This window comes from Salminus brasiliensis, chromosome 6, assembly GCF_030463535.1.
Source record: "Salminus brasiliensis chromosome 6, fSalBra1.hap2, whole genome shotgun sequence".
NCBI classification, from domain to species: domain Eukaryota; kingdom Metazoa; phylum Chordata; class Actinopteri; order Characiformes; family Bryconidae; genus Salminus; species Salminus brasiliensis.
Genome location: NC_132883.1, coordinates 14,187,719 through 14,209,638, shown reverse-complemented (window position 1 = coordinate 14,209,638; position 21,920 = coordinate 14,187,719). Strand labels below are relative to the sequence as shown.

General features: G+C 39.3%; 2 protein-coding genes across 4 annotated transcripts in view; one reads left to right on the top strand and one right to left on the bottom strand.

The window, feature by feature from the left end:
- The window catches only part of gnai3 (guanine nucleotide binding protein (G protein), alpha inhibiting activity polypeptide 3), a 23,207-nt gene extending 7,862 nt beyond the window's left edge, over window positions 1–15,345 (top strand). Inside the window, exons 2-9 of one of the 3 annotated variants that reach the window (XM_072681760.1) lie at window positions 2,986–3,028; window positions 3,167–3,308; window positions 3,423–3,580; window positions 7,754–7,882; window positions 8,006–8,135; window positions 9,485–9,638; window positions 10,243–10,455; window positions 12,004–15,345. In XM_072681760.1, coding sequence (XP_072537861.1) covers window positions 2,986–3,028; window positions 3,167–3,308; window positions 3,423–3,580; window positions 7,754–7,882; window positions 8,006–8,135; window positions 9,485–9,638; window positions 10,243–10,433 — 947 coding nt within the window. In that variant the 3' untranslated portion in view covers window positions 10,434–10,455; window positions 12,004–15,345. Of the gene's footprint in view, window positions 1–2,985; window positions 3,029–3,166; window positions 3,309–3,422; window positions 3,581–7,753; window positions 8,136–9,484; window positions 9,639–10,242; window positions 10,456–11,963 lie in introns of all 3 variants that reach the window. The other 2 variants (XM_072681758.1, XM_072681759.1) reach the window with 2 other exon arrangements.
- gnat2 (guanine nucleotide binding protein (G protein), alpha transducing activity polypeptide 2) lies at window positions 14,479–21,920 on the bottom strand. Its single transcript, XM_072681761.1, has 9 exons — window positions 21,803–21,920; window positions 19,285–19,327; window positions 18,557–18,698; window positions 17,624–17,781; window positions 17,190–17,318; window positions 16,752–16,881; window positions 16,263–16,416; window positions 15,747–15,960; window positions 14,479–15,274 (listed from the first exon to the last, which is right to left on the bottom strand). The coding sequence occupies exons 1-8, from the start codon at window positions 21,918–21,920 to the stop codon at window positions 15,770–15,772; spliced, it is 1,065 nt and encodes a 354-aa protein (XP_072537862.1). The 3' UTR covers window positions 14,479–15,274; window positions 15,747–15,769.

Below are 21,920 nucleotides of genomic sequence, written 5' to 3'. Positions count from 1 at the left end.
CAGTGGTGTGTATGCTCTTTAGTGCTAGTCATGCACATTCCGTGGAAAGATTGTCTCCGAAACCTATGTACAAGTCAACAACAAATCAACAACACCGCATTTCCCCCAAAGTGGTCATTGCGTTTTACCGCTTCACCAGCTTGGCATAGGACAATTAGGGCTTTTGCTGGTTGGTTGAGTGTATGTAAATTTTGGGGACAGTAAAAATGAAAACCATTTTTGGATGTTGAAAACTAGCTTTGTTTTCTAACTCCATTTTGCCTGTACCGAAGTGTCTTTAGTAAAGTAACAGCAGTGTTTGAGGTTTATGATATGTAACTACCATGTATTGAGCTCTCATTATTCAACTCAGCCAAGATAAACACAGTTTTCCATTCTGGGGCACTTTAAAGCAAGCGCTATATGTCAAGGTAATGCCATGTGCTTCTATGAATAAGTAATTCGGACTGCGATTCTAAGGGGAGTGAGGAGGGGGCAAAGAGAGTCACTCCGTAGATATGATTTATTAATGCTTTCTGGTAGCCTTGCATGGCCATCCTGGAACACGCAGGCTTTCACTTTATATTGCTGTGTACATTTCCAATGTACATTAGCTAGTATACACTTCAGTATGACATGCTATAAGTACATTGTGAGTGGATGGACTGTTATCATGGACTTTACATACCAGGCAAATAGAGTTGGGCCATAAAGTACATAGCGTGCATTTCACCTCTGTATAGGAAGATTCCACAAGGTTTCGTACATCATACATTCATACACAGAAACAGAGACATTTTATACATTAAATTGTCTTCGAATAAATAGAATGTATGACTGTAATAAAACAAGTAACACTAATTAAAAATCACACAAAATAAAATCAGGTTAAATCGGCAAGTAAAAGACAAGTTAAAAATATGTTTATTTAATGTGTCACTGCCTAGCTTAAACTGTTGGGTTCCAGAGGCTTAGAAGCATGTGATTACTAATATTGCCTCTGCACGTTTTGAGGAATGTACCCATGGGTTTGGATAGAAAACCCGTGTTTGATGATCTAAGATCACGCTTACGGATATACGCTCATTTCAAAGGTAAAGTGGGTATATAGTTTTCTTAGCAAGCCCTCTGTAAAGAGTGTTGTAATCGATCAGTCCTGATTGTTAGAAATGCCTAAATTGAGTTTTTCTGCATTAGTCTGGGATAAAAAGGGCAGAAACTGAACCTTAAAAAGGCTGTGGTTTGATGAATTGTTCTGATTGGTCTGATGTTTCCAGTAGATCATTAAATAAAATAATAATCCAGTAGAAGTATCCAGTATTAGTTTAGTTTAAAAACTAATTTCTCTACATCTTTACGTACCTAAAAATGGGAGATAGGTCTATAATGAGTAAGTACCATAGGGTATAGGCTACTCTTTCATCAACGGCTTTACCAAGCTGTTTCAAAAGCATCTGGGACAACGCCCATTGACAAAGAACAGTTTACAGTATTTAGCACATTATTACATGTGCAGGTAAACCATCTTTCACATGTGGGAGAATTTAGTTGACTTGCAATGGTTTCAAGTTACTGATTACTTGTACGTGAGAAAGATGCCATTACGGTTTATGGGTGTCTGAATTATGTTTTCTCTGATTGGTGCTATTTTATCTCGGAAACTCATTGCAGCTTCTAGATGGTTAAATGTTGAGTGGCATGTTAACTTACTTTTAAGCAAAACATTAAGACTATCGATTTTAATTCTTTTTGTGTTTATGGTAAAATCTGTTTTGTTCTTTGCAAAAATGTCTTCTGTGAAAATGTTTTCACACTTATCAGCCCTTAGTTAGGACCAAAATTGTGGGTCCTCTATCTTTAAGATTCTAATGAGTGCTGTAGCATTAGGCTATTGAATATTTCTAATGCTTAAGGGATTATCTACATGCAGTTGAAAATTCCCAGCAAAGATTCATTAGTTCAGGGAATTCTACCTGACAATAAGCATTATTGGTAGGAGGTCCATATACCGTTATTAAAAGCACTGTAGAAAGTAAAAATCTTCAAAGTTGCAGGCTCCAAAAGTGCTGTTATAACTGAGCTTAATTATAGAAGCTAAACCCCCTCCATGCCTTGCCTGTCTAATAGCGTGCATAAGTTTATAAGTCTTCTAATAAAGTTGCTGTTCCCTTCTCATAAAGCTGTTTCTGTTCAAAATAGAAAACCAGGCTCATGTTTTATAAGCCTGGAAAAGCATGATTTGGTTTTGTGATATCAGCGGATCGCCGGCTTGATACAGTTATTGCCAGCAAGGCAAACCTTCATTTACTTTAAGACTTTCTGCTCCAGTAAGTCTGCTCAGCTTCAAATTAGGTAGTCTGACACCAAATGCACTTTGCTGTTTAACACATCTGGATGTAAATATCAGGAAATAAAAGCCCAGATTCTGATGTATTGCCTTCAATCTATATACTATAAATCCACGTCATCTGCAAAGAGAAAAATGGGTTCTGCCATTCTAGTCATTTTGCATAAGTTTTCTCACATAATTACTCTATTAACTTGTCCATATTGTGCAGGTCTACAGAATCAAAAATCAGTTTACTACAAGCTTGTTTATACATCACATATCTCTTTTTTTTCTCCTCCAGACTAAATATCTAAATATTAAATTGCCTTTCAGAGTGAGTCATTAGACCTGGTATTAAAAGATCCATGTACAGTGCGCCCTATCTCTGTCATATCCTCAGGAGCAATGGGGGGTTCAGGATACCAACATCAGAAGAACCTTTCATCTGCCTGGCATTTAATCTCTGCGAATGGCAATCACAACCCAAAATAGACCACCTCATTCTCCTGCTCACGCTGGGCTTGTGATGTCGGAGACTTGAGTTGAAAGATCCTATTCATTCTCAGCAGAGCTTACCCTGAGCATGTGATCTGGGGCTGGAGGGATATATTGTATTTACAAATTAGATTGCCAATCCTTTGTGTGACAAACTGCTTCTTGTTGTTTTTTTCCCCCAGGTGCTGGAGAATCAGGGAAAAGCACAATAGTTAAGCAGATGAAGTGAGTGACTTTTTTTTTTTTTTGTAAATAATTAATAACAAATAAATAACAAAGTAAGAATATGTATTAATTGATTACAGTTAGTCTTCTTATGCTTATAATATTCATCTAACCATAACATAATTGGGTTCGTTGCAGGATCATCCATGAAGATGGCTACTCAGAAGAAGAATGCAAGCAGTACAAAGTGGTAGTGTATAGCAACACTATCCAGTCTATCATCGCCATCATCAGAGCCATGGGACGTTTAAAGATCGACTTTGGTGATCCAACGAGAGCAGTGAGTTTCCTGCTTTGAAACAGGAGCCTGCCATGGTGTTCTTCAGCATATTTAGTTCATTAGTGCGACCTAAGCAACCATGCTGCTTTCTGACGCTTTCCATTTGATCTTCAGGACGACGCCCGTCAGTTGTTTGTGCTGGCCGGGACAGCGGAGGAAGGGGTCATGACCCCTGAGCTGGCAGGGGTCATCCGCAGGCTATGGAAGGATGGGGGAGTCCAGAGCTGCTTTGCCAGGTCCAGAGAATACCAGCTCAACGACTCTGCCGCCTAGTAAGAGCACATACTCTTCCGAACATATAAAAACAAACAAAAAGAAGACCCTTTATTGTGCTTTCATTTGAAACAATATCCAGTGATCCATGTGATGAAGAGATCCTAATCTGGGGTGGACAAATGTCCCTTCCTTTAGAGTAGGCCTGGGCAATGAAACAGTACATCAGGTAGTGATGCTGGTGTGAAAGTAAAAATAATTGGATAATATTTTCATTATACATGTATAGAACTTACAGGGCTCCACAGTACAAGTAAAATGTCCTCATTTACTCCTCATAAAAAAAAAAATCTGAGCAGAATTCTGAATTAGGAGCACCAGTGTGAGAACTAATGTTGACCTGACTAACCCACCACTTTTCAGTAACCCACAGATTGTTTTCAATAGTGCATCTGGAAAAACAGAATACTACACAAGAAGCCAAACTAGCCAGGTAAACTGGGATGTTCTGGCCATCATGAGAACTGGGACAATCCCTAATAGGCTAATGAGAAATGGAGGATGTTTATCTCTACCCCTATGTGCCAACAGCTCTTCACTTAAGGGCCTTAAGTGACACCGGGCAGTAGGAGAGGGCTAATATGGACAAAAGTCCAGGTCTGAATTTAGTTCCCAGCTCCCTGTAAATAGCAAACTGACATAACTTTCCAGTCTTATGGGTCAGATAAGAGTCTGATAAGACGCTTGTTGCGTATGTTGCCTTCTTTGTTGCAGTCTCACAGCCGTGAACAGAAATCTGCACCTGTGTGCTGCACAGCGTCATCTCAGAACCCGAGCTCAGCTATGTATTTGTAGTGGTATTAAACTAACTAACACCATCCCTTCAAATTAAAGCCAATTATGCTGAGTTTGTGCACTGACAGCTAAACTGGCTACAAAGAGGGCTGGAAAAGTCAGCCATTAGACAGTGGCTAACAGACAGGGTTTTATGTGAGTTTGTACTGAGAACTAAGGTAACTTCAGTGGAAAGCAGCTGCTCACTCACACAGCTAGCGTTGGGTGTTCTGTCTCTTTTCAGTGTGTCCGAACAGGCAGCTCATTTCACCAGTAAGAGCCAACTGTTTCCGCTCCCAAATGGCTCTTTGTTCCACTGACAGTTAACAAAAAATATTATTATTAAAATACTATATGCTGACCTCCCTGTTTCAGCTGGCTGCTTTCTTTTACGTGAATGCATTTCCAGCATATGAATGTAACTAAGTGAGGGTGTATATTGTGTTTCTGCCAGTAGTAGCTCTCTTGCTGTTATAGACCTTTTCCAAAAATAAGTTGCTATCAATATCTAGAAGTATCTATGTATCAATAACTATCAATACATAAGAAATAAAAAAAAATATTTTCAGCTACTTCTCAGCCCTACTTTAGAGCTACACTGTGTTCATAAACAAGGAAGTCTGTGTATGTTTAAATTCACATTGTATGAGAAAAACATAACCTATACATGGACGTGACAAATATGATCTCTGCTGATTCAGTAGCTGCTACTTAGACCAGCGCCTGTCTTGAGAGAATAATTGGTGAATGGAAACATTGCTGATTTTTTTTTTTTTTTTTTGTCCTTTTATTTTCCTGTCAAGTTGAGACACAACTCTGCAGTCGATACAGAGTCGCTCAGGTCGACTAAGACAAGATCTGTCTTGTTCATCGGAGTCCCAAGAGCAGCGGTTTACAGGGTTTAGTTTGGGAGGATCCAGCTAGCTGTTTTACAGGAAGAAGAGAGCTTTCCCAGCTGCATACCAGGCCTTTTCTCTTTTCCATTGCTGTCCTCACCATTCCAGTTCGACTTGGTTCGGTTTCTTCTTGCCCTCCTTGCTCTTTTTTGGCTTTGAAATGGCCGGTAGTGTTTCCAGTAATAATAATCAGAGGAGAACAGTTGTAACCACTGAATGAATTCATACATTCTTTTACATTTACACACCAAGTTCATCTCAGAGAGCTGTTATGTGCCACAGGAGCAGATGCTAGGAATGTTCCTGTTGTGAACAGCAGGTCTTTATGTTGGCATCGTACAAGCAGAGCATTGGTCTGTGGTGACTGGTGAGATTAGGAGTCATGTCATCGTTTGGAAGACAAGTAGCCTATCCCCATTGCTTTACTCTCCCTCTCTTTTCTCTTTCAGTCTTCTTCACTCTGTGTTTTCATTCCCACTTTCTCTTTTGGAACTATGGATACTATGGATATCATGAAAACATTGAACCTACCTGCTCAGGCAAACCTAATGTCTAAATCTTCACACTTTCAAACTGGGTTAAATTGTTAAGTAATCTCATTCTCATTCGCTTTCTTAAGTGGTTTCTGACATTATATGGACTTATATGGACAAAAGTATTGGGACACCTGCTCATTCATTGTTTTGTCTAAAATCAAGAGTGATGAATAGTTTATTTTGAACTGTCTTTACTGTCCAGGGAAGGCTTTCTACTACAGGCTTTCTACAAAGTTATTCTATTTTTTCTGATTTGCAATAATATGTGTATCGTATCACACTATGATACACAAGTGCCTTACTGTAAGCATGTTGTCATGGTGTTATGCATGTAACTGAAAAGGCAGAGACAACATGGATGTAACCAGTGTAGCTGATGTTAGTTAGATGTTAACTCAGAAATGGGTAACATGTAGATTTATTTGACCAACAAAGGAGTAAATTCCTTGTGTAGAAGACAACAAGTCCTGATTAGCATCTAACACTGTACAGGTTAGCTATGTTGATTCATTAGCTCCCCTGAAGAGGAAGCCTGCATTACTTATCTGACACTAAACAGTTTTCCCATGCCTTTTTTGGAATAATAAAACTATTATATTCCACTGTGTGCTGGTAAATTGGTGTGCTACGAAATGTTTTGCCTCTTAAGAGCAGTACTATAATCTTAAAAAGTAAGCAATCAATTGTTTTTCCTCATAGTCGGATCCAAAAGTATTTGGAAAAGGACAGTGACTACTGGAATTACAGCCATTTTTACATATTCCCTCAATTTGTGCACATTTTAAAAGGAATTAAACAATTTACTGATCATTCATTACAAATCTATCTTCTGAATATTGTATTCTGAATATGTATTTGGTGGCTGTACATGGGAAAACGTAATAAGTAGTCCAAGGGGTGGGAGATAATGTATAAAATACTATGTCTTGATATTTGAAGACAATTTCACAATATGTAACAGGATAACAAAATGTATCACAATATCAATAAAATATCATTATACTGCCTACCCCAAGTCCAAAGAGATGTTGATGCAAGTAAAGGAGGCCTTCATTAGGCTGAAAACAAAACACAAAAAGAGAATATATGAAAGAGAGCTGAAACTTTAGGAGAAGCCAAATCAGCAACATTCTATTCTAGAACGAGGTTCTTGAAGCATGAATTCTGAAGCGTACAGAGCTATTCTTTCTCAGATTCAGAAGTTTGGAAGGAGCTTTACAGTACAGATACAGTACAGATAATAACCCAAAACATACCATGAAAACAGCCCAAGAGTTTTTTTAGTTACTGAGGTAGTGCACAGAGACAAAATTACAAAAAACTGTGTCACTGTTTAAATGCCCAACACGACTCCATGGCAATTAGTCAGACTGCGTATTGCTGGCGGGTTATAAGCTTCATATATTCTGGGCAAAACTTCAGAAGCAAACCAACTTGGCTGCCTGACTACACTGTTGAAAGTGAGAAGTTCCTTGAGGAACCTTTGGTGGTTCTTCCATTTGAAACTGAGGAGCAACCCCTAAAGGTGCTTTGAGGAACCTTCAAGAAAAGGATTTTAGAAGAAAAGGGTTCCTTGAAAGGTTCCACAGTTTCAAACTGAAGAACCTCCAATAGATCCTCAAGTATCTTATAGTTTTAACAGCTAGAGGAAGAGAATATTTTGATTTATGCCAGACTAATCCATTCAGTTCAATCCATTGATGCACTGTTATCATTCAGTCTTTTGTGCTCTCTTCTTTTTCTTTCCTTTCTCATTTTTTAGAAAAATGTCATCCCTAATTTTGTAGTTTTATCTAACCATTCTTATTTATTTATTTTTGAACAAATGTACCATCATGGTCGATTAACAATAGGTCTCAATTTTAATGTGAAGTTGCATGTTGTCATTTTAGACATTACATAATATGTATTTTGTAAGATTTCTAAGTGTGATTAATGCTGTAATCCAGATTTATTTCTTCCTTAGTTATCTGAACGATCTGGAGAGGATATCTCAGCAGGGCTACATGCCCACGCAGCAAGATGTCCTGAGGACGCGAGTCAAAACTACTGGCATCGTCGAGACGCACTTTACCTTTAAAGAGCTCTATTTCAAGTTAGTTAATACTTCACAGGTCCTTCCTGAGCCTTCATGCCTTTTAATACATTTAGTAACTCTTGTACATTGTTCACTGGTGGTCATACAAGTCTACGTTTGTTTGTGTGTGTGTGTGAACAGGATGTTTGACGTAGGTGGCCAGCGTTCTGAAAGGAAGAAGTGGATTCACTGCTTTGAGGGTGTTACGGCCATCATTTTCTGTGTGGCACTGAGTGACTATGACCTGGTGCTGGCCGAGGATGAGGAGATGGTACAGACATTTCAATCATTTACATTTACATTCATGGCATTTAGCAGAAGCTCTTATCCAGCGCCAGAGCGACTTACAAAAGTGCTTCGCTGTTTACTCAAGAATAACCTCAGCTAGTTTGAATAGACTAGAATTCAAAGATACCTCTAAGCTTAGACACTACTAAACACAAGTCAATATGGAGACCAGAATACTCAACACTACACTTCGCTCAAGTACTCTCAGAAGAGTTGGGTCTTCAGTCTGTGACCTTCTTATTTATTCCTCATTTATTCTTCTGAAATCAACAGTATTAAAAAAATAGCTCACTCTGCTTTGTTGGACTGTCTCTACTGTCCAGGAAAGGCTTTCTACGATATTTACAAGCGTGTTAGTGGGGTCAGGATGTTGGACCTCATCCCAACTCCCCAACTCATCCCATAAGTATTGGATGGAGCAGCATCATTTCAGAGAACACTGCTCCACACCTCAATGCTGGGGGGCTTTATTGTGGTTCATGTTTATCTGCTCAAGTGTCCTACTCCATGGGCAATACTCCTCTTACTCCACAGGAACTAGACAAGCGGTGTGTGAATTTGCACATCTGTGTCAGCAATACGTGCAGCCTAAATTAGCTAAATGCACTCATTAGAAGGGGTGTCCACAAACATGTGGACATATACTGTACCTTAGACTTGACTTGGCTTAATCCACAAGTCGAGTTACTTTGCTTCAAATGCAGTACAATAGCTTTTTTAAAGCACTATGGCTGTGGCACTGATTTCGTAAGACTAATAGGTAGGAATTAAAAAATATATATTATTTTAAAGTTTTTACGTTTTATTAGCAATATTTATAGCAAATAGCGTAACTTAAATATATGTTAACCCTTGATATGATATGATCTAGATATTAAAGCTATAAGTCACAAGTCTAAGATGAACTTTTCCATAGTTATTTGACTGGTGTTTTAATAATGATGAGGTTTAATTTTAGACTTAGTGCTGTGCTATTATGTAACTTAGAATTTTGATCATTAGGAATGCACAGAGTGATTTGCTGCTGCAGTGAATCCACTGCAGAGGTTGTCTTAGCAGTGTAGGAGGCAATCTTGCACATAAACAGCACCGTGTCAGGCCTTCTGTGTCACCTTTTCCTATTACTAATATTTCCCATGAACATTATGTTGATACCATTTAAATAAATGTAGGCTATGAGTCCAACATTCAGTTTATGGCAAAAGAATGAAGTAAGCAAAGAGCAGTTGTTAGTATGTTTTAACCCCTGCATGTAATGCATGATATGAAAAACTCATCTATCTTGGGTTTTACAGAAACATTGCCCTCTCTTTCTCTCTTGTTGGCCCACAGAACCGTATGCATGAGAGCATGAAGCTTTTTGACAGCATCTGTAACAACAAGTGGTTCACAGACACCTCCATCATCCTCTTCCTCAATAAGAAGGACCTGTTTGAGGAGAAGATCAAGAGAAGTCCTCTTACTATCTGTTATCCTGAGTATTCTGGTGAGATAAGCCTGGGTAACTTTCAAATAAGTGCCTTTAATAAAGCAGAGGGTAAATATCCGCCCTCATGTCTTAACAGTGTACCGGTATATGGCAGATCATGGGGCTGCTCCATGCTGTGGAAAAATGTCTGTTTGTGTCTGCTAGTCATCATCCTTCATCCTAGAATGGAAGCTCATACTTGCTGCGTTTCTCCTTGGGGATGGTTTAGCGTTTCACTCCATCTTTGTAAACATCAAAGATTTATTGCAGTTTACTTCTCTTGAGTGTACTTTTAAATAAACTGTCAGGACAAGGAAGAACCACAGATAATTCAAGCAGTGGGCTCCTGCTGCTTTTCTAACTGAGCAAACGTTGGCTGTGCAGAAGAAGGCACCACCAGAAAGCACCAGAAACCAGAAATCTGAAGCAGATATTTCAGAGTTGTCTTTTCTTTGGCCATTTGCCATGGCTGAGCTCTTAAATATTGTATGTCATTACTTGTTGTTTTCCAGAAATAGTGGTTTCTTCAGAAATGACACTAATTTCAAAGCGTTAGGAGTTCTTCATGCTTAGCGTCCTCACTGATGACACTCACTGGGATCTCCTGGGTTTCTCTGCTCAGGTTCCAACACGTACGAGGAGGCAGCAGCTTATATCCAGTGCCAGTTTGAGGATCTGAACAGGCGGAAGGACACCAAGGAGATCTACACCCACTTTACCTGCGCCACGGACACCAAGAATGTGCAGTTTGTCTTTGATGCAGTCACTGATGTCATCATCAAGAACAACTTAATTGAGTGTGGACTCTACTAAAGCATCGGGTTTCAGTGCCAAGGTAGGCCTCATACTTAACTCGGTGGGTTCGGTGTAGTTATTGTAGCAATAGCAATTTATTGCTGACAATAAATAAGTAAATGTTCGTATTAAGCTTGCATACCATCAGAAAAATGAGCAAGTTTGCAATTTTACTTTACAACCAGCATTTACTGTAATACTGGAATATCTCTATATACTCTAAGGTACCTAAATTTATGCACATGCCTATTAGTATGAATAATGGATAGCAAGTACTAAATAATTAACCTAGATTTTAAGGGATTGATGATTAACATGAATTATTAATTCATACAAAAGTAAGCTGACTACATGGGAATCTGCTGATGCTGTGTATTTGGTGCCAGGTGGTACAACTCTTAGTAACTCAACAGTATTGGTCAAGCACACAGGCTGCTGATGTGTAATATAATGAACATTGTCTCAAAGCTCAAACTAAAGTTTCCACTGCATCCAACACATCATCTTTGAGGGCTTACTCTGTAATATGTCCCAGACCATGGCATACATCATTGTTACCAATGATAATAATAATAGTAAAAAAGTAATAAGCTTTATCTGTGAGTGAGTGTGTTGGGTGTGTACTAGTGAGGGACAAGAGTGTTTGTGATCCATATGCACTACCATTGCATTGTATGTATATACACAGTATACAGTAATTCAGTTATACAGTGCACTAATACAATGCACTTGTAAATATTACCATATATACCATATAGTTCATAAATAAATGACAAAATGATAAACAGTATAATGTAATTATCTAGGCTGAATTTATAATATTTCGTATTTCAAACATTCTGGATATGTCATATTATCCCTTCATTCTTATTGTTAAACAGCTTTGTATCATGTAAAAATACTTTACAGATAGAGGTGCAGTGGTACAGTGCAGGCACCACAGTTAGGTGCATGTCATACAGAGAATAAACGGTTCGAGTAGCCTGAAAGTGTTTACAAAAATTGCTGAATATAATACCAAACCAAATTTTACAAGCGAAAGTTCCACTCAAGAACTGGTCTGTCACTGATTTGTTTCTGTGAAATGACCAGTCAAAGGAATGCTGATTGTAAGGGTGATCAGATACAGAGAAGCCGAATGACCCCAGCTCAGTTTCTCAGCAGCTTTACCACAGTATTAAGATCATCTTAAATGGTAGAGAGAGTGTTTCAGGTGATGCTTGCTCGACCATCTTTAATGTGTGACGAGGGAAAAACAAGTTATTACTGAACTATTTTAATGTGATCACACTGAAGATTAGTGCTGAATGGATCTAATTACAGAACGTTATTTTTTTTTAAATATTAATTTATTGTTGAGTAAAAGAACAGTATACTGAGTAAAAGTGGATAGGAGGTTTGGGAGTTAGCTGTGAGCTGTAAGCAGTGTTAGCAGCACGCCATTCTTAGCTTAGCTTGAGCGGATTGATGTCTGAAATGTAAAGAAACCAAGTCCAAACCGTGGTGTGAACCGAACTGTGACATCTGACATCAGATTTTTGCTTACAGAATCCGAATGATGGTCTCTCTTCTCCTTTCGTTATTGTAGTCACTGAACACAGTGGGACTAATGGGAGCGTGCCTGACTGGATGGAGATCACTGGTGCTGCCTGTAGTGGACTCCAGTCAATGGGGAACGATGACTAGCTACAGACTGCTGCTATCGTGCTGTGTATACATCTTAGTTTTTCCTGTGCATTTCAGAGAGACTCTTTTAAACACTCCGCTATTGGCAGTCCTGTCAGTCGTCTTTCTTTAATTGCCAGATGCAACGTAGTGAGGTCAAGAAGGATGAATATTTTCTTGTCTATGTTTTAAGTACAGTTCCAGGTCCACTCCAGCCATGGAATTTCCTCTGGGTATTACAGTATATGAAGTAGTTCTATGCACACATTGACTAAAATCCAAACGAAGGGATGGCATCGACTTCTAACATGTTAACATCTGTTAGACTGTTACCGTCTTGGAAGCACATTTTCCTTGAGATGCATCAACTCTTTGTCAAAAGAGGAATATTTGATAATCATCCGCTACATTACTGTGAGAGCACACGTTTCCTATCTTATCTTTTCACAACTTTTATATGTATATTTGAATATCAATATAGGATATTGATATTAATGTTTTGCATCCAGTTATTTCATCATGTAAGTAACATTAGTTAAAAACAAAAAACAAAACAAAGTCTTCTTTTGACTTTTAAGTCATCACAGCAACCATTGGAACTGCAAAAAAGGAAGCTGTCGCTAAAATACTTTTGCTTATTTTCCTTTTTTTCCATTTTCTTTTCACAAAATAGAAACGGACCACTTCATAACAACATATGTTGTTTTGGTGGGTGTTTATATATATATATATATATATATAAAGGATTGTTAAATAATAAATTCAAGACTGCATGGTACTGGGACTTCAGTGAGAAGATTGAGCACATTGTAGTAAATAATGTAGAACATAATTGTGACACTTGCATGGAGGCAAAAATTGCATTCACTGCTTGATATTCTATGGTTCTTCTATTTCCTTACAATTCTATGGTTCTTCTATTTTCCTTTATAAACTACTGGGCCCTTTATAATACACCTGAGCTTTTAACAGTACTTCAGATGTGTTTAACTTATGTAGATAGTCATGACCTTTTTATATAATTGCTTCTCTTACAAAACTGTCTAAACATGCTACAAACAGCAGTTATCACCCATTATATAAAATACAAAAACTAAAAATACAAAAACGGATTGTCATAGAGATATGAAAGCCCTACTATTCAGTCATAGCTTGTCACAACAAAGCTAGATTTAAGAAGTGATGTTTTTACCTGACTGAGCAGTTAACATTCTCATATTCACTGATTTAGTGTTATGAAAAGCTGTAATTCTCCTTTAAGGTCTTTTTATTGTATGTACTTCATTTAATCCTGTGGATTTTTGTCTTGTAATACTGACTAAACACCAAGAGCTGTTTTGTAATTTGTACCTGTTTTAACTGGGTAATATGGGTAACATGTTCTGTCATGTTTTTCGATTAAGCCTGTAGCTTGCCTTCTGCATAGAACAGGTTCATTTTCTTGCCACAAGCCAAATCCACAGTACAATGCAGTGTGTAAAAAGGTATGATTCTCCATCTTTGGAAACACATGTCCCATTTTCACAGGTGGATTTCCAGTTGTTTTCTGTTGAGCTGCTGTTCTGCTTCTGTTCTGTGCACAGCACTTTGCCCCTTTCTGCTTAAAAACAGTTTTAAACAAAGTGCTTTTGGGTTGAGGTTGGTTTTCTTCTTCCACCATGCACCACTAATATCTATTAAAACACTGACTCACAAACTCCAAAGCTTTGTCACAAGCTTTTTTTTCTGGATAGTGAATGAAAAAACAAAAAGCGTAAAGCATTTAGATGAACCAGTGTTTTTAAAAATGACTTTAATGACCTAACCTGACATGTGCATGTCATTTATACATTCTGAGGAGATGGTATCGGCTAAATGGGGGATGATATTGTGCCTGGTCTATGGCGGTTATCTTGGTGTGCTATGCTGTATACCTGTAACATGTGGAATGTGGAAATTCTTGACTTGAAAGTCTTGAAGATGTTTTTGGTGGGGAAAGTGAGGGAAATTCCCTGGTGTCCTAAAAGACACAACGGTTTCAGGTGCAGGCGATGGTGATGCTGTAGGATAGACAGGCATACCTAGTGATCCATTAATGTTTTGAAATCCTTTTTAATAAAATGAAAACTCCTAATACACTGATATTGTGTCTTGATTTGACAAAAAAAGTGGACAATTCAATGCTAGTTATCTAGGTCTATTAAACCTTTGGGTGGTCATCCAGTAAACAGCACTGTTAAGAGGTTTCTTTGTAAAGCACACATCACATGAGTTTATTGCATTGTTTAATAAGATAACACCAACAACCAGTGGAATTGATGCAAGTCTTTATTTCATGTTCCTATATTTATAGTCCAGAACATCTCCCCAGATTTAATCCTCAGATTCAGAGCAAAGCAACAGGCCACTAGAGTATTTGTCTTTACTGAATTTCATAAATATATAGTTTCTTCAAATATATTTATATGGAATCTTCTCTGAAATAGAGATTAACTCTGCTATTCTTATTTACAAAATACACTCCCCTAGTAATTTTATTATGGGAAAAAAAATCACATCGTATATCATGCAATTGATTTGTAATCTGAGTTATCATACATGCAGGTTTAACTTTCTCAGCCTTCTCAAAAAGAAATTGAAACCCTAGACTGTACATTACATAAACAAACCATCTTATAAAGCTAGTCCAAGTGGTGTTGCCATAGAAAGGTGTCTCATTGCTATATGGCTGTGGTTAAATTGGGTAAAATTTGCATTTTATGTCCTTGACACATGAATGAAAAATGATCTGGCAGTCAGTGCTACAGGTTTTGACACTAAAACAGAGGAAAGCATCTACTCGCAGTCTGTACCAGCAGCTTCAACTTCAAACCAGCTTGTTTTCCTGTTCTTTTGCAGATGCCCCTCACAGTCACTTTGAAAGCAGTTTTTTTTACAGAATTTTTCAAATTTTACAGATTTTTTTATATTTGTTAGCTCTACACTCTTGACTTGCAGGTCCAGTAAAGTGATGATGAAGATATTGGGGATGTGGATGATGATGATGATGATAATGATGTGAATATCATTTAGCTGGGAGGGGCATCCGACCTCTGGGGGCCTCTAAAGTCGAGGTCACTGTCATGCCGTCTGTGAGTCCTCTGTTCCTGCCTTGGCAAAATCACCCGCACAATGTCAGTCATTCAGGTCAAGGACGAAGGGGTTGGGAGGAAGTTCTAGAAGAACATGACAGAAATGGGAGAGATGTTTATATGTGATTCACTGTTTGACTGAATGAATAAACCATTTAAAGGCAGTGTCTGTTTATAGAGATTCGTTACTTTTCATTACACTGCCATTCAAATGCTTGGAATCACATTTCTTATGAATAATTGCTGGTATTATTTTCAGGAAGACGTTTGCGCTGTATATTTACAAAGACATAGACACCAGGAAGGTAGTTTAAGATGTTCTTGCATGCTAAATAAAATACTGTGAATATCTGTTTACAGAACTTTTCTGCTTTAAGATTTCATCAACACAATTTGATGTAAAGCAGTAGCATCACATCTGGTTTTGTATATGCATCTTCAACAAACTGGTTAAATGCCTTGATTACATACCCTTGAATGGTTGAATGGTAGTAAACCTAATTTGTAAATGTTGTAATTTGTTGAAAAAGTTTTCTTTGCAAGAAGATGAACTTGCCTTAAAAAGTGGCCTTTATTGGTTTAGAACAGACCACAGTCCTTAAGGTTTTCTTTGATGATAATGTCTGTCACGGCATTGAACACAATTTCGACGTTCTTTGTGTCGGTGGCACAGGTCAAGTGGGCGTAGATTTCTTTTACGCCTTTCTTCATGTTCAACTCCTGAAACTGACTCTTGATGTAGTTGCTGGCATCATCGTATGTGTTTGGACCTGCATGGGAAGAGTTGTTGGTTCATTAGGCATGATTGACCATGACTCAATAGCTGTGTTTCACCCTGGCTCGTACCTTCTACCAATGTCCCAGCCAATATGCTCATGTAGGGGTTCACATGGGTGGAACATGGGCTAGGTGGGTTCCAGGTGAGCATGGTCTCTGAGTGGGTTTGTACATGTGTTGTCAGTGGGACCCAGTTGGGCTTCCCAAATGGGGCTTATCATTACAGCCCACCCTAATCATTACATCCCACCCTAATACTATGTCAAAAGATCATTAAACAAAGGCCTGTACTTGCCATCGTAGTCTGGGAAGCAGATGCTGAGGTGGACTTTCTTGATCTTCTCCTCAAAGAGATCCTTCTTGTTGAGGAAAAGCACAATGGAGGTCATTGCAAAGAACCGGTGGTTGCAGATACTGTTGAATAGATGGAGGCTCTCATGCATGCGGTTCTGCAAATCGATAAAAAGAGAAATGATGGGGCAGAAATGAGTCGTGAATCATTCTGTTCAACCTCACAGATACAACATGTCAAAACAGGTTCAATTGGCTTTGGCCCTTACTCTTCTAGTAAGCCACTTTCAGTGGCCTAGACTGTCCTCTGTGATTTAATTTTTCACAGAAACAATAGCGATAACCGCTCGATGTTAGAGGAGGGACTGCACAGGCCCTCCTTAATCATCTCTCAGAAAGAGATTACCTTCAGAAGGATGTCCTCAGCTATTCTTCCTTTTTTTGGTTCACATTGTGTATTGTTTGAATTCTGACCTTTTTAAAATGTACTCACCACTTCGTCATCCTCTACCAACACCATGTCATAAGCGCTCAGAGCTCCACAGAAGATAATGCAGGTCACACCCTCGAAGCAGTGGATCCATTTCTTTCTCTCTGACCTCTGCCCACCCACATCGAACATCCTGGAATAAAAAGGGCATTATGTCAGTGCGTAAATACAACTTCTGGAAGGGACCAGCTACCACAATATCATTTGAATGATGTTAAAACAGTAGTCCCCAATCCTGGTCCTGAAATAGCCTTGATCTACATTTTCTGGTGCCTCTCCTGCTCTTAGACACTTGATCCTCGAAATGAGCTAATTAACAAGCCTGTCCTGAGAAAAAGTTGTTGTAATTGAAAAGCACTAAAATGGTCAGGGCAGCATTATGCCAGGACCTGGTTTTGGAACTACTGCATTAAATCTTCACCCTTTATATGCCTGGCCTACCTGAAATACAGCTCTTTGCAGGAGAACTGCTCCTCAATGATACCGGTGGTCTTGACTCGAGACCTTAGCACATCCTGCTCTGTGGGAAGGTAGTCAGAGTTGCAGATTCGTTCCATGTCACTCAGGTAGCTGTCAAATGGACATCTTGGTTAGCATTTGTCCCACAACACTGATGTCAAAAACTGAGGAAAGTAAAGATATCATCAGAGGTCATGTGGTTAGGAGTTGGCCAGTTATGTGTGATGTCCGAATGGAATAGACAAAGCTGTGAGCATCAGTATGTTTGTTTGAGCTATTAAAACATGTAAGCAGTTTACTTCCCTTTACTACTTTGACACGTTTTAGTCTTATGCGCAGTGGACTGAAGGACACATAGGATACAAGGCCAACAGTGCCAAAGTGGAATAGATTGTTCAATATCATACTGTACTTACTAGCCGGCTGAGTCGTTGAGCTGGAACTCAGCTGCTCTCTCAAAGGCAGCCTGCACCCCTGTGTCCTTCCACAGCCTCTTGATGACATCCGCCAGCTCAGGGGGCAGGGAACCGTCCTCAGTGGAGTCTGCCAGGTTCTGCAGCTTCTGACCATCTTCCTGCACAACGAGAGGGAAGGGGAAACTTGTATTAGGATCTATGAAGTTGTTGCCTGCGAGATTTTTTACAAGTTATATGTATTATAAAGTTGTATTCTCATTATTATTGTTGTTCTTAATGTTATATTCTAATGCATTTGCCTACTTGAGAGTCTTGCAACCCTGTGGCACTGTGTCCCTGTCATCTCTAATATATTACAGCCAATTGTTTCCATTTTGGGCCAGATTCCAGCACCACTGGGTGATTTTCCTGCTTAAACATACCTGAACCAACTGATTCACTAATATCCTGATTTAGCAGTTGGTGTAGTGCAGGGGGTATAAACACCACCTTCCCCATGGCAGACAGGGTTTGGAACTGCCAGACTGGGCGGTCAAGCACACTACTGAACACCAATAAGACAAGACACCTAACATTACATGTGCCGACCTCCTGTGTAAGAGGATTTGAACGTAAGTGGCTCTGGATGAGAGCGTCAGTCAAATGTCTTAACTGTAAATGTAAAATGGAGTTGGTGTGCAGGAGCAGGGAAATTACCCATCTGTACTGCACTCTGGTCCTCAGTTCGCACCAGATGTCTTTTACATTGTGAGCACATATTATGATAATAAACTGAGAGAAATGATCCACAATCATTTGGAATTAAATAATTTTCCATTTTCCATTCCATTTTTGAAGTCACCATTTCTTGTGTGTTTAGTGACACTGTGGTTGTGTGCATTGGGTTATTCATTAAACTGTATCTTATATATGTGTTTGAGTTCAGATGCAAACCTGCGATGATGGTGCTCCATAGTTGATGCCCAGCATCTCCATGCCTCGAATGAGGGCCAGAGCTGACTGCAGAATGTTACCATAGATGATGGCTTTAAATGCCAATTGTTCTTCTGGCGTATAACCACCTTGATGCAGAATTCTGTAGAAGAGCCAATCGTAGTTTGAGTTTCCCCATGAACAGTTTCATTCCAGCTCAGTATTTCATGGTTTTGTATGCTACCTAGCACAAGCAAAACATGCGGGGCCTGTATGGGTAGCCCAACTGGGAACCAGGTCTTGGGTTCCACGTTGGCTCCACATATGGATGCCCCCCCGGGTCAATAATGGGACCAGGAGGGGTTAAACATGGGCCCCCATCTGGGTTGTATACTGCATACATGACCTAGATGGGGGGTGGGCAGTAACATTGGGAAGTTTGGGAAGCCCAACTGGGTCCCAGTAAAAGATCATGTACAAACACCTAAACATGCCCACCTGGAAACCACCTAGCCCACATTCCACTCATGTGAGCATGTTGGCTGGGTATTAATGACTTATTAACTGCTGTCTGGCTGTCTAGTGGTGGTGAAAATATGTATCACGGAATCTGCATTGTGAGATGGGTGTATAATTATGGAGTGTAATAGGTGTCATATATGTAATACATGCCATAAATGAAAACCATAGTATATAATAAGACAATAAGTCAAATTTGTCATATTTAGCATCTTTAGTGTAGTACTCACTTCATCTGCTTTACAATGGTACTTTTCCCTGACTCACCAGCACCTGCATGCAGAAAAAGTGTTAGACAATGAGAAGTCATGACCTTCTGACATCTTAAAGGCTTTGACAGAACTGTTGATTGTAGTAGTGTTTTTAATAAACACTGGAATCATTTTTTGCACCCAAACACACAGTCTTTCCATTTCATTCTTCATGGATGTTCAGATGACAATGACGGCCATATTTAGGTCATTATTAATTGTCCGTTAAGCCTTGAAAGGAAGCACCTATGGATAGTCAGTGATGTTTAGGTCAGGAGGAAGACTCGCTAACCTGCTTATTAAATAACCTAATTGGATTTGTTGTACCGAAAGCCTCTCAGGAGATCACTGACTTTCTGATTTTTTTGGGTGCCTCTGTCGGGCCAGGTCAGGGGCGGGATTCCAGCATCTTCTGGGCAACTGTCACTCTCAAACGGCTTCTTCAGGGAACGGTAGCCTTGGTGATATGCTAAGTGGAACTGCGTCATCGCTGCTAGCGCAGTGATTGCTCACCGGCTTAGTTCACTGTCCAGATTAGCTGGGGAATGGCTTCACACTGCTTGACTTTCACACTCTGAGACCTGTTACTGTTGCTGTAACTTTATGACACAGAAAGCACAGGAAGGAAGGAAAGCACAGGATCAAGTATTGAATGTTAAACCTGTTTACCTATATGGTCGTATTGCTCTAGATGATTATTTATCTGGAAGTGCTGAAGTCTGACACTGGAAAGGCCTAGTTTGAATTTAGCTGATGCACAGATGGTTACATGATGAAACTTGTGTTACGTCTGCAAGACTCAATTTCGTCATTTAAGATGTTTACATGAATTGACGCTCGCAAATGCTGGAAACTTTTCTTCCAAGCTCTGTCTCTCTATTTTTTGCAAGTGAAGTGCTATAGATGTTGTACTGTTTATATCATGGCAAGGGTTTGACAGTTACAAGGCAGTCAATAAAAGCACAGTCACAGTGAAATGAATCCCAACACAGGGATTATAGGGGTAAAATGGCATATAGGGAAACACCAGGTAAATCCTGTCCCAATGGCTTCATGCCCAGTGTACTGCCGTCCTTTTATAACACTAATGATACTAAGTGTTGTTTTTCGTTTCGAATGCAGACTCTTGCATTGAAGTTGTCTTCAGGATTACAGTTCCAGAAAGGAAGCAGCTCTCCATACACTCTGTTCTTTTCTTGTTTGCAACAAACCATAGTCATTGCACTGACCGATTTGTTAATATACAACATGACAGAGTCGTAATTATGAGCGATAGACCGCCACCGGTCTCCTGGTTTACACCGGGCTTCTGCGAGACCGGCTAAACGGAAGCTTAAGAGGATCCTGGCTTAAATCATCAGAGTAATCGGATTCTGTTCTCACTGACAGAGTGCCATGGCCCTTCAGGTTGCAATCTTTTAAGCGGACATCAGTGTGGAGTATTTGTGAAGACGCAGATGTGAACAAATCAAAAATTGTGAAACCACCAATCCCTGCATAGAGCAAGTATTCATTTCTCAAAAATGAATAATTGCACAGCTTTAGGTGAACTCGAATAGAATGCCAGCTATAACTTAGAGTAATACAGGGAGTGTATATTAATCATTATAATAACTGTCAGCAGTTTAGTTTAGCAAACATGTGCTTGAATTTCACTCCAAGTATAATTAGCCTAAGTATTCGGTTGAGCTCCTACTCTTATTAGCCACTATGCATCTTCTCTCTGGTTACACAAGATTTATCCTCTATAAATCCCCTAATATCCTAAAAGCCTTTAATCTTCTGATAGAGTTATGAAATATTGCAGGTGGGTAATACATCAGCCTGCTTTCCTTTTAATTGCAGTCATTTGTATTGTATAAAGCAATATGTGTAACACCGTGTGTTAGAGGAACAGATTCACCATGGGCATCAATGTTGTGAGTGATATGTGAGTCATGTGATTCTCATGAAATATCCATGCTTGTTACAGATCCTCTCTCTCTTTCTCTTTCAAAATGCCAAATGGGAATAAAAATATGTGAAAATTAGATGACATCTGGTTGTACGAAATCCTTACTGAAAGCAGATCGCACCGCTTACGAATTGTTTAAGCCTCAATCTGTGCCACCGGTGCATCTTTGGCTGGTCGTCAAGATCCTGATTAAGCCAAGACTAATATATGCTTGTTCCTGGTGGTTCTCCAGTGAAAATTCTGGAATTTGACATTATTCAGAAGTACGATTTGTGGGTTTGTGCTGGCATGGATGGATTCATTTAGTCCAACATCTTTCAGTTGAGTTGAGTTTGTGCTTCTTCAGTCTGAAATGCACCATTGTACATCTTTTCTGCAAGCGTTCAGATGGTATATGATGCTTTTGAAAGATCTGTCAGCTATTGATGTTCAGAAAGTGTCTGATCTCTCACAGCAGTGACTTCACAAGAGAATTGCTAATCACAGTCCTAATGGACATCAAATGACAGTCTTGCTCAGCTGTTCCAAGTGTGGAGCACTTACCCAGCAACAGGAGCTTGACAGTCTTTGCCTCCTTATCTGCATCCTCTTGGAGCTGCTTTTCCAGCTCTTTGGACCTCTTGGCCAGTTCCTTATCCTCAGCACTTGCTCCGCTACCCAT

Bases quoted from the DNA above. Each gene is read 5' to 3' on its own strand.
- gnat2 (XM_072681761.1), bottom strand. From the start codon at position 21,920: ATGGGTAGCGGAGCAAGTGCTGAGGATAAGGAACTGGCCAAGAGGTCC. The intron at 19,328-21,802 runs GTAAGTGCTCCA...TTCTGCATGCAG, and splicing joins TGTCAAGCTCCTGTTGCTGG to GTGCTGGTGAGTCAGGGAAA. The intron at 16,417-16,751 runs GTGAGTACATTT...ATCGATTTGCAG, and splicing joins TGGTAGAGGATGACGAAGTG to AACCGCATGCATGAGAGCCT.